At 33.6% G+C, this 21,483-nt stretch overlaps 2 protein-coding genes and 1 non-coding gene across 5 annotated transcripts; 2 read left to right on the forward strand and 1 right to left on the reverse strand.

Annotated features, from left to right (window-relative positions):
* The first annotated feature begins 1,604 nt into the window (after window positions 1–1,604).
* TRNAE-UUC (transfer RNA glutamic acid (anticodon UUC)) lies at window positions 1,605–1,676 on the forward strand. Its single transcript has one exon. It is a non-coding gene; the product is annotated as a tRNA-Glu (tRNA).
* A 2,323-nt stretch (window positions 1,677–3,999) lies between these two features.
* LOC125846672 (protein MID1-COMPLEMENTING ACTIVITY 1-like) lies at window positions 4,000–10,081 on the reverse strand. The gene is made up of 10 exons (XM_049526236.1): window positions 10,041–10,081; window positions 9,584–9,664; window positions 8,624–9,415; window positions 6,008–6,420; window positions 5,765–5,874; window positions 5,497–5,568; window positions 4,667–4,773; window positions 4,478–4,571; window positions 4,221–4,326; window positions 4,000–4,132 (listed from the first exon to the last, which is right to left on the reverse strand). The coding sequence occupies exons 3-9, from the start codon at window positions 9,029–9,031 to the stop codon at window positions 4,274–4,276; spliced, it is 1,257 nt and encodes a 418-aa protein (XP_049382193.1). The 5' UTR covers window positions 9,032–9,415; window positions 9,584–9,664; window positions 10,041–10,081; the 3' UTR covers window positions 4,000–4,132; window positions 4,221–4,273.
* A 6,624-nt stretch (window positions 10,082–16,705) lies between these two features.
* On the forward strand, window positions 16,706–21,042 carry LOC125848242 (F-box protein At4g35930-like). Of its 3 annotated transcripts, XM_049528074.1 has the most exons (6): window positions 16,706–16,980; window positions 17,095–17,140; window positions 17,956–18,475; window positions 20,123–20,197; window positions 20,286–20,395; window positions 20,479–21,042. In XM_049528074.1, the coding sequence occupies exons 3-6, from the start codon at window positions 18,089–18,091 to the stop codon at window positions 20,738–20,740; spliced, it is 834 nt and encodes a 277-aa protein (XP_049384031.1). In that variant the 5' UTR covers window positions 16,706–16,980; window positions 17,095–17,140; window positions 17,956–18,088; the 3' UTR covers window positions 20,741–21,042. The 3 variants fall into 3 exon arrangements, with proteins under 3 accessions (XP_049384031.1, XP_049384030.1, XP_049384029.1); XM_049528073.1 differs by lacking the exon at window positions 17,095–17,140 and having other exon boundaries at window positions 16,706–16,984; XM_049528072.1 differs by lacking the exon at window positions 17,095–17,140.
* Window positions 21,043–21,483: the final 441 nt, after the last annotated feature.

Raw genomic sequence — 21,483 nt, forward strand, 5'->3', positions numbered from 1 at the left:
CCAATATGAAATTTGAGATTCAATTTGTTTACACAAACTTAAAGCATTCGTGTTGAAATTCACTATCAATATTTAGAAGTTCGAATTTTAAATTTTCAACTATATATATTACGTAAATTGGGACAGAGTGACTGTAATCTTAGAAATAACCTTACTTCGAAGTAAAGGATACATCGACGTAAGAGAAAACACAGAAAGAGTGGAGTCATTTTCAAGGGCCATAGAGTCATCCTCATCCTCATCCATGTCTATTGGAACCTTAGCCAATTGTGGTCAACATATGTTAATGTGGGCAAATTGTCTTTTTCTCACTATATAATTGAATGTGAATCTGCTCTTTCTTTTTCTCTTTTGTTGCATCAATTATATACTACAACATAAGTTTTGTTTGGAACAATTAAAGTTAAAATGTATGGGTCCAGTTAGAGCTGTTAAAAAGGGTCGTCCCAGCCCCATCCGGCCCAAGTCTCGCGGGACAAGGAATTTAAAGGCTAAGGTGGGCTGGCCCTTTATTTGGTAGGGCCTGAAAATGCCCAACCCAACCCTAGAAGGGCCGAGGGCTGGGGCGGGCTAAGCCCTTTTTTTTTCAAACTTCTAATTCTATAACATCAAGAAAATGAGAAGATTTTCAAATCAAATATGACAAATAGTGGTGTTGTTTCAATAACACTAGTAAAAATTTAGTGCAATTATCATGTATCTCGCATACCAGATATGCGAGTGAGATAAGAGAGTGACAAGCAAGATGGGAGGGAGGCGAGGGTGCGAGATTTGTATATGTATCCTAGATACATGCGAATCTACTTTGATAGAGTGTATCTAGAACGAATTAACCTAATTTTAAGTCCATATATTCCGAGATACATGTATCTGGGTACGAAGATTCATAATATTACAACATAGCGTGTATTCAAATTATTAGATTTTATACTAGTGAGATTATTGTGAATTATTGTTGAATAAAAAGTTTTAGTCCATGGGCTGATCCCGGCCCAGCCCCGATCAAGCCTCAAGGGCCAAGGGCTTATATAGACCGGGATTATAAGCCCTAGTTTTAAATAGGCTTGAAAAATCATATCCCAACCCTACCCCAATAACGGGTAGGGTTGGGCCGGTCCCATGGGCTAAGCCCATTTTGACGGCTCTAGGTCCAGTCAAGTCAATCGACTGTACCATGTTTAAGTTGGAGATCAATATTGCATTATAGTGGAAAGTAAAGTGACAAAAAAAAAGTTGAAAAGTGTCTATAGGGAAATTATTACTACTCCAATTCAATATATTTCAATTAATAAACTATATATAAACTAGGCAGAGTATTCCTTTACAAAAGTGTGTGTTTTGTTTGATTCAAGAGAATTTAGTAGATTTTAAATTCATGTGAACTCGTAAGGAACTTCATATATAGGTTTGAATTCAATTATGTTGACGTACAAATCAAAACGATTGGTGTATGGTTCAGTTGCAACTCTTATCTTCAATACTTTGTAAATAAGTTTTAACTGATGTTATTCTGTGTGTTAATTGGTTACCAAGAATCTAGTGTGTAACAAAAAAAAGACACTATTTGCTTAAGTAACATATTCTAAACATACATACCATCAAATTCCGTTATCGTCCAGCGGTTAGGATATCTGGCTTTCACCCAGGAGACCCGGGTTCGATTCCCGGTAACGGAACTTTTTTTTGTTTTCGCTGTTTATATGGAAAAATTAATTAAAATGTTGTTTTCACAATACCATTGACAATTTAAAGTATCAAAAGGTGTACAACGAAAACTAGAAATCAATGCACCCCAAACAAGAGCTGATACAGCTTGATCGAGATTATAAGTGTCCTATTTAATTTAGGGATTTAGGGACTAGGTCTGTTGAGGAACTGAGATGATTCATATGAAGAACTAGCGAAAGCATTTGTGACCTTCTCTTTTATGATTCCAATGTTTCGTGACCAAATATAGTGACTAGGCAATGCTTCGCACTGCTACATTATCAACATGTTATTACTATATTTTACAGTTGATCAAAAGCCAGCAACATGAAAAGACGAAAACCATATAACCATCTCCTCTGTTAAATCCTCTTTTATTAAACACAACTTCTTTCCATCTTCCATCGAAAACCTACAAACAGGACACGTTCTCCCTGCACCATTTAACCACCTATCGACACATTCGCGATGAAATTCATGTAAACAAGGCAACACTCTACTATCTTCTCCATCCTTCAATCTTGATAAGCACACACAACACTTTTCACCAGCCACTTCATGATGAACTCTTGATTTATTCTGATTATTATTACTGGCTTGAATCACCTTTAACATCAACACATCCTTGAAAGTACAAATTGAGATAAGCAATTTCTTGAAAGCCATTTTGGGTTTAGAAGAAGAGTGATGAAACATTTTAATGTGGGATTTGATTTTATTATAGGAGAAAGGTCAAGGAAATAGTGGTTGTTATGTTAATTTGCGTGGGTTGGAAGGGTGGTTAGATTTTTATTTTTTGTTTTCAACAAAGGAGTAGCACCAACAAAGAGTGCAACTTCTAACCATTATTTTATGACATGCAACTGTTGAGTTCTAACTTTTTAAACTTATTTATTTAAGTCATGTGTATCACATAAATGTATTTTTTGAGTTCCTAAAATTGTCTATGTTACTTGGAGTTTTTTATGAATTGATAATGTTGCTTGAACTGTCACACTTGTATTCATATTTTTAGACATGCGAAAAGTCTTTCTGGACTATATGGATTATTTTTTTCGTTAGAAGTCTTTTATACATATTTCTCACCAAACCTTAGTAGCAGTTAATTAGAAGCATTAAAATTTTGCTGCTGCTTGAAAACGACATCTTCACTGTTTCATCCTTTCTCTTCTTCCCATCCCGTTTTGGGATCCGACTAATCTAAATTCAGTTCCACTTTGATACATACATGACGCTCTTTGTTAAGACGACTTCATTTTCAAGACTTGAATCCGTAATTTCTAGTTAAGGATGAAAAAATAGTTACAATTGTATTGTAACTTTGGTGACTACTGTTTCACATTTTAGAACAAGGACATTTGTCGTAAGCAAATTGTTTCATATTTGTCTCTTTGACAATATGATTTTGTACAAAGGGGACGATCAATTTTTGCTCCTGTACTATAGTATTTGAAATTGCTCAATTTGCATTACGCTAAACTTTTGTTCTATACTTCTTTTCATATATTTATCTTTAGCAAATTGTTTCATGTTAATGAGCTTAAAAGTGGATTATAAGTCAATCCATTCAATTGTTACTAAGATTTGAGTACCTAATAAAACTTTTTACCAGAAAACATATCAAATAAAAAAATATTTCTTTAAAAACTACATAGTTTCGCAACTTCTTATAGATCAATTTGAATTGCATATCGGCCTAATTGCAGGTCAAAATGAGTCCAGTTATTAAATCAAACGGGTTATCAAATTTTACAATGAACTGAAATGAGCAGGTCAAAATGAATCCAGTTATTAAATCAAACGGGTTATCAAATTTTACAATGGACTGAAATGAGAAGGCCAAAATGAGTCCAGTTATTAAATCAAACGGGTTATTAACATGCCGAAACATAAACGGGTTTGGCAGGTCATGATTATTTGAACTGATTTTGCCACCCTTAGATTATCAGCCATACTGGACTTGCTAATCTTTTTGTCTTGGTGAAAGTTTAACCATGATCTCCTATGATTTTCATCCCATTATTCCCACCTATTGACCATAAGCTTCGTCCTTTGATGTACCATAGTAGCTGGCTAGGCCTTTATCAGACATGCATTTGTATTACAATTCGAATTTTATTCCTTGATTTATGGCTTTATGCTACATGGCTTGGGTTCACTCAACAACAGAAAAAGGGGGTGTTTTTTCTTCTTATATTGGGGGCGTGGGGTAGGGGTGTGATAAAATCTTCACATTAACAAAGATTGGAACTGCAACAGCCTAATAGTTGTTATCTTTTATTTTCACAAAAAATTCATCCATAGTTACACCATAATAATCCTGTATGTACACCACATAAAACAGATTCTTACATCACATACATGTATAGTCACCAGTAACCATGTAAACGAATGAACAACTCTGGGTCATTTATACACACTGAACCTGCGCATCAAAGAATAACATTATTGCATAGAAGATTTAAACACACAAAGAAACTCACGTATCAAGTAACAATAGAAACGAACCATACCTCCGTATAGTGCTTTCTGATATTTTTAGTGCTAAAAAGCCAGGTTTAGCTTCTTAGGATTCCATGAATTGAGTGGTTGGAGGGCTTATTTTCGTCTTCTCTATACCTGCATCATTAATCGGTGAATCACTTTATTAAAAATGAACTTAAAGCCAAGTTAAGAAATTACTATGCAATTCCCAGCCAAATCTTGTTAAAACAAAAAAAAGTATCCTAAACATATGAAATAGGGAGTGGAATTTTCCTGCGAAGCATACCATGTGTCCCACGTATCTTGACTTCGCGCAATTCTTGGACAAGAGCACAGCAACAGCACATTAAATGAGAAAGAAAATCATCAACACAACCTCCCTGAAAAGAAAAGAAAAAGAAAATCACCAGTGCACATGAGTTGACACAGCATGTATGATCAGGTACTTATTTTTTAAATAACTCTTTCTCTTTACCCTGATGTTTAGCTTTTTCCGAAGCTTCTTTCTGATGCAACATGTGTAACAACAGCAGGACAGTATCAAGGAATAAGCCATTAATTCATTACAAGCATCCGCTGAAGCTGCATCTCACACATTCAAAAGGATTTTCTTTAGTTAGCTTCAACGTATCAAAAGGAATAAACCGTAAAAAAAACAAGCAGAACTACAGCAGTTGATACAAAAGGCAAGGAAATAGTTCTTGAATTTTCAATTAGAGAAGATTCTATAATATATCTGATTATGCCCACAGAATTTGAATTTATTTTTTTATTTTTTTGAAATGGGTAACTTCCACAGAATTTGAACTATAACGCTTCAATTTAAAGTTCAACATTTTATGGTGATTCAACTTAAAAGACATAATGATGGCCTTGTAGTTCTTATTCTTGCATAATCAATGTAATGCTAGTTGAGAAAGAGCTATTGACCAACTTTTGATGGGTCCAGTGACTTTTTAAATTGAACTTCAATGAACCAGTTCATCTAGTTCCTAAAGTTGAAATAGTTGACAAGGCTGCTAATACATAAGCTCTGTTAGATTACCAAAGATCAGAAAATCAACCAAGGAAACAAAAGTTTGACAATATCTGACTGTACAGTAGGGTGTAATGCTAAGATTTAACCACAAACTTCTAGACAAAGAAAAAATGACGAGTTACTAATTGAACCAGTTCCATCATTTATTAACAAAGAGAAAGAAGATTAATAATTACAAAAAGGATGGTTCAGTTTTCACCCCAAATTACTCTCAACTAGAGCAATAATAGACAAAAAAGTTTTAAATGGAATATAAAGCCACTTACATATATGCCTGTCCGCAGCAACACTGGCAACTCTAGAAAATGTACCACAAGGAAAGAAAAGGGTTTTAATACCTGCATAGTAAATCCGGTATTAACTAGGATTATCTTGATATTGCACCTAATATAATGATATCGTCCCAAAATGATGATGTTTGTTATCAAGCGCTTTCAAGCATCAAAACATTGTGCTTTCTTTCTTAGCATAATGGGAATTAAACATCACAAGATAAATGGAATGGAGAATATAGAACATTATTCTGGAGCATACATAAGAGAGGTTCTGAACAGCAGCCCAGCAGATCTGAATGCCACTCTTCATATCGATGTGAACCCTTTGAGGAAAGCAGGTCATGTCTTGACGTAACTGATGAAGTGTTTCTGTAAATATTTTTAAGCATTTAAAAGAATTTGTTGAAAGCAGGCTATGGACCCTAGCCTCACACTTGAGTTAAGAGATACTACAGCTTCCAACAGAAAATTACAGTTAAGCTACTATACTTAAGCAACTTACCTTGAAGTTGACTGTTTCTCATCACTTTTAGCATAATCGTCATAATATACCTTCTCATTATCAACATTTGAGTAACTCAGATCCAACTTTTTGAGAGGTTTGGCAGGTGAACTCTTCAATGATAGAGAGTTAGTGGCAACTACTTCTGTGACATCCAGAAGATGCTGAATGAATTCACACTGGCCTACATCTAAATTAGCTTGTGAGCGCTGTAGTTCTAGTTGGAGTTTTTCATTTTCTTTTTGAATTGCCTCATTGATAGGCACTCTTGGGTAAGAACAGGAAAGGTTCTTGGTTAATATTATTGTATCATCTTTAGAAGGCTCTGGTTTCATAATCACTTCTTGCACCTTCATGTCTTCAACCTCCAGTGTGTATTCACGCTGGTCCATTTCAATATATTCCAACCTTTCCTGTCAACATATGGAAAGCAAGATCTATCAACTTGGAAGATAAACTAGATATAGGTTATTGTGAACATATGTATGTAAAAACTCTTTCCAATTGTGAGTGATTGCAGTCAAATAAAGCTTAAACATGCTTGAGTTGATATTTGAAGAACAAGAATATTAGGTAAAGTAACAGGTTACTCTTATTGTATCAGATGGACTGTCTTATTACCAGTGCAATTTTCTCCAACTTAAACATGATAAGAAGCTCTCACTTTAAGAGATTCTACCTAGATGGTTGAAATAGTTAAACAACACAGCTGCCCCCTTCTTCATTGTAATAGACTCAAAATAGACAAGGGTTTAGAATGTTGCCAAGTTATCAATGAAGTTAGTGTAAAACCTTGGATACCAGGGTTCAGATCCTGGCGAAAACAAAAAAACTCTAGGTGATTGCTTCCCATCAGCCTAATCCTAGGTGAGAAGAGTTACCAGATAGACGTGCGCGCTGGTGGGAGGTAGCAGGTACCTAATTCAAGCTAGTCCAGACACCACCATTATCCAAAAAATAAAGTAAGATAGACTCATAGTAGCTTCACTTTCCAAAAGTGCATGGGCCTGCTCTCATTTATATTCTGAGAAAAGATGACTTGTCCATATAGAGAATTACCAAACAGTTTATGGTTTCCATAGTAATGAAAAGAGCTAATGGCTGTTAAAAGAATTCTGTACACCCTAGCCTTCAACTATACTCATCATCTGTTGTGCATTTGAGAAGGTGGAGATAAGAGAATCAAAGTTGTAGTGCAGGGAGAGAGAAACATAAATGTCTTCGAACCTTTGATGGATGATTAGTTAAAATCCAACCAAGTATTGGAGACAAATCAGTTTTTGAGGCAATAATCCCACACATACACACATGGAACAAAAAATGTTGTCAAGCTCTTTATTTGACTAAATTAATCCCATTTCCATATTTTCTACAGACCATCTGCTCGACCACTCACGTAATTCTGAGGCGCTGCAGTTTGACTCTGCTGTCTCATGCTTTTCTTTCCCTCAATCATCTCATTGATTGTAAATCATCCCAAATCTCCAACACATGACCTGTGAAATTAGATTTTGGGCCTAACTCACACCCAAAAGCTAGCTCTAAGAGAGGAGGATTGCCCAAGCCTTATAAGGAGTCCACCCATCTCATTAACGACCAATGTGAGACTTTTGTCATGCTTTAACACCCCACCTCATGCCCAGATGCGAAGGTGGGTGGGCAATTTTTTATTTTTGGGGGCCCCAACATTGGGTGTGATGAGCCTTGCTCAAATACCATGTGAAATTCGGCCTTTGGCCTAACTCAAGTCTAATAAGGAGTCCACCCATCTCATTAACCACCAATGTGGGACTTTTGTCATTCTTTAACATGACCCACCTTATAATCTTGTGGAAAAGGAACTACTCATCAAATAGCTCTATTTTGCAGGAAACAAAATGTATTAGAAGCTATTGTACAGTAAAATGTGTGATAGTTGATGCAGTTTATGCTTTCCATAAGAAAGTTGTACTGAATATAGTTGTCTCATATTTGTTACCTCAATTGTTTTTACACCATCCTAAAATCTCAAACACATGACATACCTGATAAACTTAGTAAAAATGGACTATTTATCATATATAGAGCTCTAATTTGCTAGAACCAAATATTTGTATTAGAAGCTATTGTACATTAGTTGATCCCACTTTGTGGTTTCCCCTGGAAAGCTATAAAGAATAAACTATGGGATTTTGTGCCACTATTGTTGGTTTATTGTTACTTGTTCCCTGATACAAACATATTCATGTTTTGATGGCTTTGGCAAAGCAAAGAAACGGGGATCAAATGCCAAATCTGTCTTATTTTTCCTCAATACCATAAAAGAAATGTTGAATAGCAATTAACCAATCAAGTAATCTCTGATGATATAAAATGGGTGAAAGATTTGCAGGATAAAGAAATCTCATATCATAGTTCATAACATGGGTATCAAACAGACATCCAGAAAGGCTACCTAACCAAGATTTGCAGATACCAAACTCGGAATATATCCTTAGGTCCTTACCATGTCATTAGCAAAAATGAGAAAGAACAAAGATAGATATTAAGATGGAAGAGCAATGAAACAAACAGATAATGAACGCATATAAAGCTGAAGGGAAAACACTATGGACAAAAAGAGCAAAGTCTCCATACCCTGACTCGAGCATTATCCACCAGAGTGATAAGAGGAATAATCTTCAAGTATTGGTCAATCTCATTCTGAGCCCTGCGAAACTGGTATACAATGTTCCACCCCATAGCCAACAGATAAAGGTAGCTCCTGTCCTGACAGCTGTTGACCAATAAATAAGACCTCCTCAATGCATCTTCAAGATGTTCCAATGGCTCTCGGGTTTCCGGATACCTCTTAAGTTCAGTAATCTTGAGCTGCTCCAATAAATTTCCAATTAGCTTGAGATGCTGTGCAAACTGCCTGCAATTCTTCTTGTGCATCCGGGCTGTGGCAGCAGCTTTCACAATCATCCCAATTAGCCTCACCGCATCTATTCCAGTAAGCTGTGCGATATTTGCAACATCCCCAAAATGGTCCAATGAAGCCATATGTAAATCCTAGATTATTCCCTCAACTCTCTCTAAATTTCAATTCAATAAGAAGCACATCTCCAGATCAGCAGGATGACCACTATAACAACAGCAACTCGCTCAAAACTTTAACAAAAAATCAAGCTGTCTCCACCAGCTCTTTTAATCAAGCAGGTTGAATTCATTAAGTAAAACTCGGGGAGAACAACATTGCCGACTTAATATAGACTTCTATAAAACATCCGTTATGCATAGTTCATCAGATTCAAGTTCCAGTCAATGTCGCAGACATGCAGTACCATCAAAATACACACAAAAGCATCATATGTAATCAGAATGCACCCAAAAGGATTGCTTCCAACAGATCCCGTTGTAATAGAAGTGCAGCTATCAGAATTTCAGCTGCGGAGGAATCTCAAAAGAATGAGTCAACGACATATAAAAAATAGCCTATAATAATTCTATTTACCTATTCACTTTTTCTTCACCAAAAAAAAAAAATTACTAACAAAATGGAAAGGAATTGATACATTTTCAATAGAACTCCATCAAAATTGCAACAAACATTACCTGAATTAACGGTGACGCCGTTAACCTCACTGTACTCCACCGCAATCCCGTAGTCCTTTCAGCATTCCTTCCAAGCTAAACCTATAACAGAATTCAATTCACCATTCACACAACAACAATAAAAAAAATTGAAGAAAAAACACTGCACATATCTCCATGCATATATTCACACTAACACTACACTCGATTTATGCAAATGTACAAGTTTTTCAAACTGAAATCACAAAAAAGTCCAGTTATTTCGGTAACGACGCAGACTAGTACTAATAAAATTGTTAATGCAATTTCCTATGAACTGGAAAAAAAAAACGTTGAAAATTGAGAAGAAATGGGCATGGTTTTCTGTGATTTACAGTCATAAGTTTGCGAGAAGAAGCTTCAGTTTTGGAACATTTGTTAGTTCCCAAAAACTGTTTCTCCGTGAACCAGAGAAGAGAGAGAGATAAAGACGACTCACGTTTCTCGTCGGTGTCTGTTGTCTGGGAGCTCCGTTATCTGCACTGTTTTACAGAGTGGGAAAATGGATACTTGTGGGACTTTTATTTGACCGAGAGTGCATACATTCACTGTGTTGTTGCCTTTAATTGACTGAAACACCCTCAATATTTTTTAGTTTTTCGTATGTGCCATTACCCTTCACGGGTTTTGCAATTTTATTTCCTTTTTTGTCAAACCGGTTTCGCAATTTTTCTTTACTGAAAGAATACATTACTACTCCCTCCGTTCCTATTTACTTGTCCATATTTCCTCTTTTAGATGTCCCTATTTACTTGTCCATTTTGACAAATCAAGAAAGGACAAAAAAAAATTTCCTATTATACCCTCATTTAAACTTCCCCCAACATTGATTAGTTATTTTGAATAAATTTATTTTGGAATCATAATTAATAAGGGCAAAATTGTAATTTCACTATGCTAATCATTGTTGCCTTAATATGTGTGTCATTTCTAAAGTGGACAACTAAATAGGGACGGAGGGAGTACTTTTTTGTCACAGTTCATCTTTTGACTTAATTTTTTTTTCTTTTTCAGACACAAACGGTGAAACTCACATGATATGCTCATACTGTTCTTTATTTCTCTAATTATTTTTTTTTGTAAAAGTTAGATATAAACTTGAATTTCGTTTAGGGATTTGTGTAGGACTAAATTCTAAGAATTTTTACAACGAAACAACAAGTATTTATGCCGGTTGTAATATGATTTTGTTAATACTATGATTTAGGTACTAGAGTATATAACTACTGGGCAATTTCTATTTTATATGATAATTAAGAAATTATTAATATATTAATTTTATTATTAGAAATTATTCATATTTAGAAGGCCACATTATTAATTATAGAAGTAATAATAAAAAATTAATTAATTAATTTTATTTTATTTTAATTTAATTAATAAATAATTAAATAATATAAAAAATTAATTTTAATAAGATATTCTATTTAATATGGGATCGAAGGAGTACTAACCTAAATACGGAATAAAGTATATTTATTTATTGATTCCACGTTGGTAAAGAGGACTAACAGGTGCTCTGGTAGTAAATGTTTGGATAGTCGCCCCAACCATTTTCAGTTTGCTTTTAGTTAAGCGGTGTCTCACCAAACTACCTCTCTGCCGTCTGCACTGCCCAAAACGAGTATATTTAAATCATGTTTCAATTTTTTATGGAAAAGAATATTCCATCAAATATTACTCCGTTGGTTCATTTTGGACTTTTTATGTTTTTTAAAAAATAAAAACTAATATGAGTGTTTTATCACAATTTTTTATTAATTGATATATAATTTTAAATTTTGCGAAAAAATTTGAGAATTAAGCAATTTATTATGAGAGTAAAACATGAAGAATAAAAAATATTTTCTCTTAAGATGTTATAAAATGAAAAGTAAAATTAAAATGCATGAATATAGTGGACAAAAAAAATAAAGGAAAAGAATACTTACTCTATAACCAAGCACAACTTCACGATCAAATGTTCATTAAATATTTCTGTTTTAATATTTACCAAAGCATACGCACACTCCAAACCTCAAATTTCGTTGAACACCAAAAATTATTTATGCGTTCAAAAAGATTAGAAGTTCAGCTTCCTTTCCCTTCACCTTTAGCCTTCTAAATCTTCCCGCATTTGCTTCAAATAGAAAATTTTGGACTCAAAATGTGCCTTCATAAGTCATTTAGATTTTACAAGTGTTGAACTCTTTCATCTTAGCTAAGATTAATTTTGTTTTATACAAGGTTGATCAGAAAGCATACACGGAGAGATGGTTGGCAATGAAAAGGGCATTTGTGTCATTTGGACAAGCAACTAAAAACAGTAAGGAAACTGTTCCAGTTAGGAACATCCAATTATAAGACAGAAAATTACATCGTTTTTATAAGGTTAAAGTCAATTTATTTATGTTTATATAGTAGATAATATTGAACTTGCTTGACTACATCACATATTTACATGCTTATACTTTAAATTTTTTTAAAATTCTGATTCCGACACTTTTTCGTTAATATGTGTAAATTACAAATTACAATTGTCAAAATGGGACCAACGGATATCCTTTGGAACAAGGGGCACATGCGTCCCAAGGACACGTCCCCTTTACTTTAGCGGTTGGTTGTTTTCATCAATTCTATGTGCCCATCATTCTCGCTCCTTAATTATTCATTTTTTGTTCTTCCTATCTTATTTGAATGACAAAAAAAGAAACTACTCATATAAGACAAATAGTCTCAGTCCGATGCAGTAAATAATCTTTTTTCCAATATGCATACAATTTTAGTTAAATATAGAAAAACTAACATAAGAATCTCGTGAAGATATTCACTCTGTCATTACATTATACTCCAGAGTTATAGAACTATATTATTTGGAAAAATTATTGTAAGCTATTTACTTAATATATACTATATACTTTCTATCGATTACTTGTTATTAGATCTCATCATTCACTACATTAATTCTTAATAATGAGAACATTCTCATTATTATCAATCTATGTATATATAAAAAAAACTAATAATTCGGATATCCGGCATAATTATTGAAGAACGTGTTCGGTAAAAAAATAAATAAATTACTCCTTAGTTAAAAAGACGTGAGAGGATACCCGACATAATCATGGAAGACTCAAGCCATGCATCATGTCGAGAGATTCGATATTTAGATTATTAGTAATATTGCCCGAAGTCCCACGTTGAGGTAAAAGTAAAACACTCCTTAACAAAAATGATTTATTACTCCGAGAAATTCGAAATCGAGACCACCCAGTTACCACTCCACCATTTGTTGGTAGATAGTAATTAGCTTCGATGTACGTAGGTATTGAGAGTTTTGAAGATTTATAGTAATTACTAAGGGGAATAGCACTGTCGACGGAAGTTATACATTTTGAGAAGGAATTGATTAATCCATGATAGATAAGTCTATAATATTATTGTAGACTTGTATATAGTGCCTAAAATATTGTAATCCAGTGTATAATGTGAAGTAAGTGAAGTATATAGGTGGTCCAGTTTGTCCAATGCCACAAATGTTAAGAACTTAGCATTAATTTTTAAGTATTCTAGACTTTGATCATGTTATTTAATTTGGAATCCTAGTATCCTACCACCATATTAAAATTTACGATAAACTCATTCTACATGATTTTATGGGAAATTAAGGAATTACTTTAAAATAAAAATTTGTCATTAGCTAATTGAATACTTGTACAACTTAGTTACTAATTAATAAATGATGATTGTTTACCGTTGCAGAATGTTAATTGTTAGGTGTTTGAGGAATATATGTCATTTCCCAACGCTAGAGGTAATTGACGCTTCGACGGATGCAACATGATTCCTTGCTTTAGGTAGAGTGGAAATGAAGAAATAGATGAAATATATTTCACTAAACATTTCGGATGTAAACATTCGTAATGATAAAAAAAAAAATCAATAGAAATCCCTTCCCTCTTTAATAGGTTTTATATCATGTGAATAAGTATCATTATTAGCGGGCACCATCCTTAGAGTCCGTTTTAATTGACTTATTTTAAGTATTTTTTAGCTTAATAACTTTTTAAGTATTCTTATAGTGTTGTGATAAAATTAAAAAAAAAAAATTGAAATACTTGTTTTTAAGTCAAAATAATAAATATAAATCAACACATAAGCTAGATATCCTAACTTTAATTTTAAATACAAAAGCAAAAGGTCAATCCAACTCGCTTGGTGTGAAGGATGGGAATAAATAGTCCTGGGATAAAAAAATTAGTCCTTGAATTAAATTTTAGTGTCTTGTTTGGTTGACATGTTTGAGATAACTTATCCCACAATTTATATCATAGTGATGAAATAAGTTAAATATGAGATAAGTTATACCAGAATAACTATTCTCAGGATAATTAATCCTGAAATAACTTGTTCCCAACCAAATGATCCCTTCGCTCAACAATCAATCATTTTCTTCTGGATGCTTTACATGGGACTTGTAACCAAAGTTAGGTAGCTTATCTGCAAATCTATCGTGCGACAATTCAGCAATTCAGTAAGATAGTCTTTGTCAACAATTGCTAAAGCACTATATGATATATATTTCAATATATAACTTTACTTATTTATTTATTTTATGTGTTAAGGAATAATAAATGAAATACACAAAAAAGGAAAATTCTCAGACATACAGCCCATTGTTCTATATATTCTCGAGCAAGCAAACAAAATGAACCACAAAACACAAGGATTGATTAGCCTAATTATTTTATGTTTTTTAAACTTTTATATTGGGAATACAGTCTGAAAAGTTATATCATAGTGCCCATATATGTTTAAAATTTTAAACCTACGAAAGGATGGCTTTTTGTGCAGGCAGTTTTATACTCCAAGTACTTTTAAACTTTTTCTCTAATTTTAAAAGACTTAAGAAAGGGAACTTTTTTGGTAGTGGAGTATCACGGGTGCGATTCCACAAATGTCATAACTCATATATATGGTGGAATTAACGTAACCAAAGTTGCACGCCTTTATATATATATATATTCTGTTTGCAGCTCAACAATCATTGTCTTACTCTAACTTCCACCATAGTATTAAATAAAAATATTCAGCCGCCTATACTTATTTGTGTCTTGTGATTTATCGATTTTTTTAAAAAAATCAAAGAAGATTAATTCGATGTATATGTTCATAAAAAAATGATTCCAAATTGTATCTTTTCATTATAAGTTTCCAATTCACATAAGAATTGTGAAGACGTAGTTCAAATTCGGTTTCGTTTTGTAATAAATTTTATCAACTGGTAAAAAGATCAAGAAATTAATCTATGTCACACTGGTGTGAGATTCAATACTCCCTCCACACGCCTATAGATTTTCATTTGAATCGTAGACATCAACAATGTGTACAATCTAAGACATGAATGTAATAGGTAAACAATGAATTAGATTAAATTTGACTTTCGATAAAGAAAATAGATTTTGAGTTTAACCTAACTCAAAAAATAGCTTAGAAAGATGCTCTTTCTAAAAGGCTATATATCATTCCGCTAATTTTGGCACTGATTCCATCAAGTATGAAGCAATGAATGTTGGCTTTGTTTGGTAAAATAAATAATTCACTTTCTTTTGGTGTGATTGTGCTAGAACAAATCATATCAAACATGGTACACAAATGGACCCTTAGTGCTCCAATTGTCACTTATTGCCTTATTTAACACAACCTTTTTAATTGGGGTAGTTAACAACTTTTTGAAGTAGTATCCACGATAATTTATACTGAGCCTACATACTTTTTATAAAATAATTGAACAAGATAATATATGGTAAAGAAGTTGGTCTAAGAGGATTAAAATCACAAAGTTTGTATTTATATAAAGCGAGAGAAAAGTGTATATACAAATATAAATACATATATTTTCATCCTATACACTTATAATTATACAAATACAGATCTTATTATACAAATTACAATGCATAAATGAATTTATACAAACCGAACAATTTGTATAAAATTGGATGTTTGTAGCTAATTATACAAATCAAAAGCTTCATAGCAAACATAAAATTTGCTATGAAACGCAATTATGCAAACTATAGCTATAACATATAAATATGATTTTTATATTTGCTATATGTGAAAGTTGTTCAACTTAAAATGGATATTGTAAGGACAGTCTTAACGTTTTGTCCCTTCTCCCTCGAGAGAAACCACAAAGCTCTAATAACGGATTTTGAGCCCATTTAGTTATACCGACTTAAACAAATACTAGGAAGAATTGGACTCTTTATTTCTGGATCTTCGAATGTTTATGGGTCTCTATTGGGCCTATAGAGCAAAATTTGGCTTTTTTCCAGATGGAGTTGGTCAGCTTCCTCTAGGGATCGTTTGGTATGGAGGATGAGATACACAAAATTATCTCACGAATTTAAATATTTCACAAGATTAGTTATCCCATTATAATAAAATTGTATGAAATAACAAACTATTAATTCAAATTAAATTCTATAGTCATTGTTTATTTAATTGTAATTCGCAGCAAAACATCCCCTTTTTTTGCCATCTGATTCGGAATATAATTAGTCATTCTTGGTATACAATTAGTCATTTTATACAGTTCGGTATAAAATGTATAAAATACGTTTGTGTTTGTATAAAGTGAGAAAAAAGTGTATATATAAATACAAATACATATATTTTCATCTTATACACTTATAATTATACAAATACAAATCTTATTATGCAAATTACAATGTATAAATGAATTTATACAAAACTGAACAATTTGTACAAAATTGGATGTATCTAGCGAATTCAATAAATTTGCTATGGAGCGCAATTATGCAAATTATAACTATAATATACAAATATGATTTTTATATTTGCTATATGTGAAAGTTTCTACAATTGTAATATAAATGGTGGATAAATAATTTTAGGGTTAACTACTAGGGAAAATTATCACTAACCAATGCAAACTATAATAAACATACATTTTATTCTGAGATTATAATCATAGCCCTTTACAAACTTGTTTATAATTTTATATTTTTTTTCTTTTTCTATAGTTAATTTTTTAAAAAATATTAGTAGTTTCTTTCAGACATATATGAAAAGTACACAAACTCTTAAGAAGTACAACTAAACTCCGCCATAAGCGGAGAAGCCCCAACATAGGATTCTAAATTGAGCCCAGAAAACACTTCCAATAGCAAGACAACACGTGGAGTAACTGACGAAATACGCGGCCCAAGTGGATCCCACCCACAAAAGCTTTTGGCGGGTCATTCTCAACAAACAAATTCAAATAAGCAGTCTTTTAGCCAATCCCTAGGTCACCCCCGCCCAAAAAATCTTTCCCTCCAATCCATCAGTGGTTCCTTCTCCATCTGCTAGGGTTTATGCTTCTCTCTTTTCAGGTTTGTAATTTCTTACTCTTCCTTGTTGTTTTGTTTGGTTTTGTGTATGTGTTTCTGAATTTATTGTACTTGAATTTTGGGGTTTAGCTGTTAATTTTGATTGTTTATATGTAGTTAAGTCGTATCAAGTTAATTATTGAGGAATTCGTGCCTTGCCTTTGTAAGAATTCATCAGCGAGTTATTTGAAAAGCATCAAATTTCTTGTAGTTTCATAATTTGTGGCTTCATGTGAATTTAGGTTGCATTTGGTACTTTGTGAAATCATTTTCTCTATCAGTTTCATGTATGGCTTGTTATGAAAAAAAGGCAACATATGGTAGTTGTACAAGGCGTGTGATATGGTATAAAAATAGCTCTTGGTGATACTCTTAATGTCTGAATACAACAACATACCCGGGGTAGTCCTATAAAGTGGGTATGGGAAGGATAGAGTGTACGCATACCTTACCATACCTCAGAGTTAGTTAGGTTGTTTCCGATAGACCCTCAGCTTAAGGAAAAAACAGTCCAAAGCAGTCCAGAAAAAGAAGTAATGAAAGTATAAGAAATAACCAATAGTAATATGAACAACAGATAGTAGCAGTACAATACTATGATAAAATGATACTATAGTTGAAGTACAAGAAAAATCAGATTGTAACAAAAATTCGAAGTACAAGAAACTACACGTGTAATACTACAACTACTAGTATGGACGGACAACAAGACAATGCACTCCTAATATGGATAGTTTGAGGTATTTTTAAAGAGAAATGACTTCTTACAATATATAATTGAAGTCAGTTTACCCTTTTATTAATAATGGACTGTATTTTCCTTGTAGAAAACATTTTAAACTATTCAAATTTCAAGGATAGTGAAGCATTGTAAAATTATTTCTTGTGGCTATATTTTTGTATGCCAAATTGCTCTGGAAGTTGGAATGTTTTCCTGTTTTGAAAAGTTATTTCCTTTTATCCTTTTCACTTTTTCAGGTTAACATGGAATGAAATCTGGGTCAAATTTAATCTTAAATTGGATACATTAGTTTGGGAGTTAGTGAACCTTGAGGGTAAAGGTGATCCATAAACCTAATTTCCTGCCAAGTGAGAAAACAGAAATAGTATTATGGGGAAAGTATCTCCTAAAGATGGGCAATCCAACAGTCTGAAACAGAAAAGGCGGTCGAAGAGTACAAAGAGCAAGTATCTGAGACCAGGTGCTCTTGCACAACTTCGGAATACCAAGGTTTCTGCTGCTAAATGTTGTGCTGATCTTTGGAAGAGAAGAGTGGTCGTAACGGATACAGATGATGCTAATAAGGAAGTTCTGTTTCTAAATGATGTTAATGATGAGAATCCCATATTTCTATCTCCCGTGAGATCTCATTTGGGGGAAGTGGCTTCACACATGGATTTAGCCAAGCAGAATTATTTGCTAATGACTCCAAAGACACCCGGAGCTGTAGAAGGCATGTTGGAGTCAAGGCTTGAGTCACTACCATTGGATTTATTGGTATTGAATGTGCTCTTCCTTTTTCTCCAACCTAATCATCTAGTTCAAACTTTGTTCATTATATCCTTGTGTACATCAATTTACTTGGCTTGCATTCTCTAAATGTAGATGTTAATAAGTCTTCTTTCACTATAGGTAGAGAATAAGAAAAACTGTTGGCAATCTTTGGAAACGCAATAGGAGGTTGAATGTGCTACTTCTAAAATTATTTACCAATTTGAAGTGTTAACGTTGAATCAATTTGAACATTAGTGTATATGGGGTTGAACATGTTTAACAGTAAGCTACAAAATGCAAAAAGTAAAATTGACATGTGATATTTTATAGTGGTTCAACAAGCCATTATCCAGTTCTTGAGAGTTGAGATACAAGGGAGTTATACTTGAGTTCCTTTGCTCATGAGTTTCGTACAATTTCTAGTGATTTTCAAACACCCACCACCGACTTTTGGAGGTTGCACTTGTTGATCAAGTATCAACAACAAAATTGCATGTTGGTTTTCACACCAACAATGAGATCCCACATAACTCATTTTTTTCAACTCACGATCTACAATGAAAGGAGGTCACTGTCTCTTTTCTTGTACAGAGAATGATTTTCCTTTTTTTTGTATGTTCTTTAGGAACCTGTCTTTTTTTTCTTGAACTTTGAATCTCAGTGACTGTTCATCTGCAATTATTTATAGAGTGTGATTCAAGGAACACATGTTTCTGGGATTAGAGCTATATTTCAGACGTTTCCTTGCCCTTTTGCAGAAACCTCAATTCTGAGAAATGAGACATTAGTCCTAAGAAATCTCCTTGATTGCAAATCTTTAAAGTGATCTCTTCCCCTTGCATGCATAGATTCTGACCCACTGATTGTGTCCTAATTTGTATGCTTTCTCCAGCATATCTTTTCCTTCCCTACTGATTTTCTCAACCTTCCATAATCTTTTGTTTCATGCTAATCAAGAAATTACTTCATTAGTGCAAGGAAATTCTTGTCAATTATATAATCCTTAGTTCAAATAAATATGTCGTTTTTCACATTAAATCTCAGTACTTTTGTCAACTTTTCAGTTGCTTGTTGACATTAGTAAACTGAAGATGGTTCTATTCTGATCTGATTCATTTGATCTAAACATCTGCATGAATGGAAGCTCCTAGCTGTCTCATTCCATTACAACATATCAGTTACGTATCTGTTTTGAATTCCTCTATTAGCATGCTTAATTCATCAGTTCTTCACAGTTTGAAGCTATTTGTGTGCTACTGCCTCTCCATGTAGATCTTTTGGTTTCTTTTCCTCACTCTCTCCACCTAGCTTCCTCATCAGCATTACCAGGTAACTGGCTACTTAATCAAATATTAATGTTGTAGAGAACTTGAATTCTTGAAAAAATGAAAGCAAAAAATTATAAGAAAAGTAGGCTGAAAGGATGAGCAGATAAGCTGAAATAGCGGTTTGGCAAATGAGTATTGTGTAATATGACAGTAGGTGTGTTACTTATTGTTCGTTTGTGTTTTCTGAAATGGAGATAGTATGATATTTGACATTTGAGAAGAATAATTAAACTAACCCTTATGTTACTGAGGACAGAATCCAATTCCTGCAGTTTATTGTCTGAGCTGATTAGCTAATAGTTTTTTATATATTCTACTTAAGGTTAACATACTTTGCCACCTGCAACATGACCAACTTAAAGCAGTTTTCCATGTCTCTCAGAAGACCAGGAAGGCAGTGAGTCATTCTCTCTCTCTCTCTCCATTTTTGTCCTTTTAGCCAAATAAGAAGATGTGATGTCTAATTGCTGGTGCAAACGGGACAGGTAACTTTGGCAAGACAATTCCATTTCAATTATACGACTCCAGATAGAAGGCGACAAGATATGTTAGGAACCATGACTCCTCTCCCCACTGATCACTGTCCTTTTGCAAGGTAATACTATGATCTTCCAACCATCCTTTAGCTGGCTAACTGATTTATATGCGTTAAATTTAAATATAGCTGTCACTTTGCAGGAAAGGGGATGGGAAAGGTGCATGGGTTCACAGCCCTGTTACTCCTCAGGCTCCTAAGCATGGTCCCAAGCCCCCATCTCGCCTCAAGTTTATAGAGATGGAGCAAATTGCAGCTGTTCTTTTCCAGGAAACTGCATTTCCTTCACGGCATTTGGTGCCATCTGTTATACCAAAACCCCTTTGTAAGCCCTTGGGTTCTAATAGAGTCCTATTTTACGAGGATGAATTATGCCAGGCTGTTTCTCAGAATAAACTTCGTTAGCTTCTGTTTTAGTTTCTCATCTCCTAATGTGTATAGTAGGAATCTTGGTAGTACTACTACAGCCATGATGGAGTTCTGTAACATTATCAAGGCATTCGTGGAAGTTGTGGTGTTTGAAGATTGCAGTAGGTTATACAGGTTTGAGGATTGTGATGCGAATAATACATTGATATTGGTCGTGTATAGTCCTATATAGTTTCCTTGTATTGGGTTTTGGAGTGGCAGTGATTGTTGCTTTTATCTGTAGCAGTTAAATGAAAAGAATATATGCAATGTTTTAGTGCAGTTGATTGTGAGAATGAAGCTGATACTTTTTACAAAACTTTAATATCAAGATCTTCATAGTTGCTCTAGAAATACCTTATAACACAATCTTTAATATCCAACAAGGAGAGTTGGCATGTATACTATGCAATGATATTTGCATTCCATTTGGGGCGTTGAAGAGGGAACACAAATTAATTTAAGCTTTTTGCACTTCCTACACCTATTGTATCTTTCAACCTATAAATATTATATTAATTTCTTTATGTAATCAGAAAAAAAAATCATTTTTTAAGAGGCAAACTACGAAGAAATGGATAAGAGAACAAATAAAACTGTGCTGGAACAGTGGGAAACTCCAGTGAAAATAAACGTAGTTCTCCTGTAGAGGATCTATCACACGTATCAACAAATAACCATTCTGCTTTATATTTAGTTCCTATTTGCTCATCAATATATGAGTTCTGTGGTTTCACAAT

This window comes from Solanum stenotomum, chromosome 12 (genome assembly GCF_019186545.1).
Source record: "Solanum stenotomum isolate F172 chromosome 12, ASM1918654v1, whole genome shotgun sequence".
In the NCBI taxonomy this organism is placed as follows: Eukaryota; Viridiplantae; Streptophyta; class Magnoliopsida; order Solanales; family Solanaceae; genus Solanum; species Solanum stenotomum.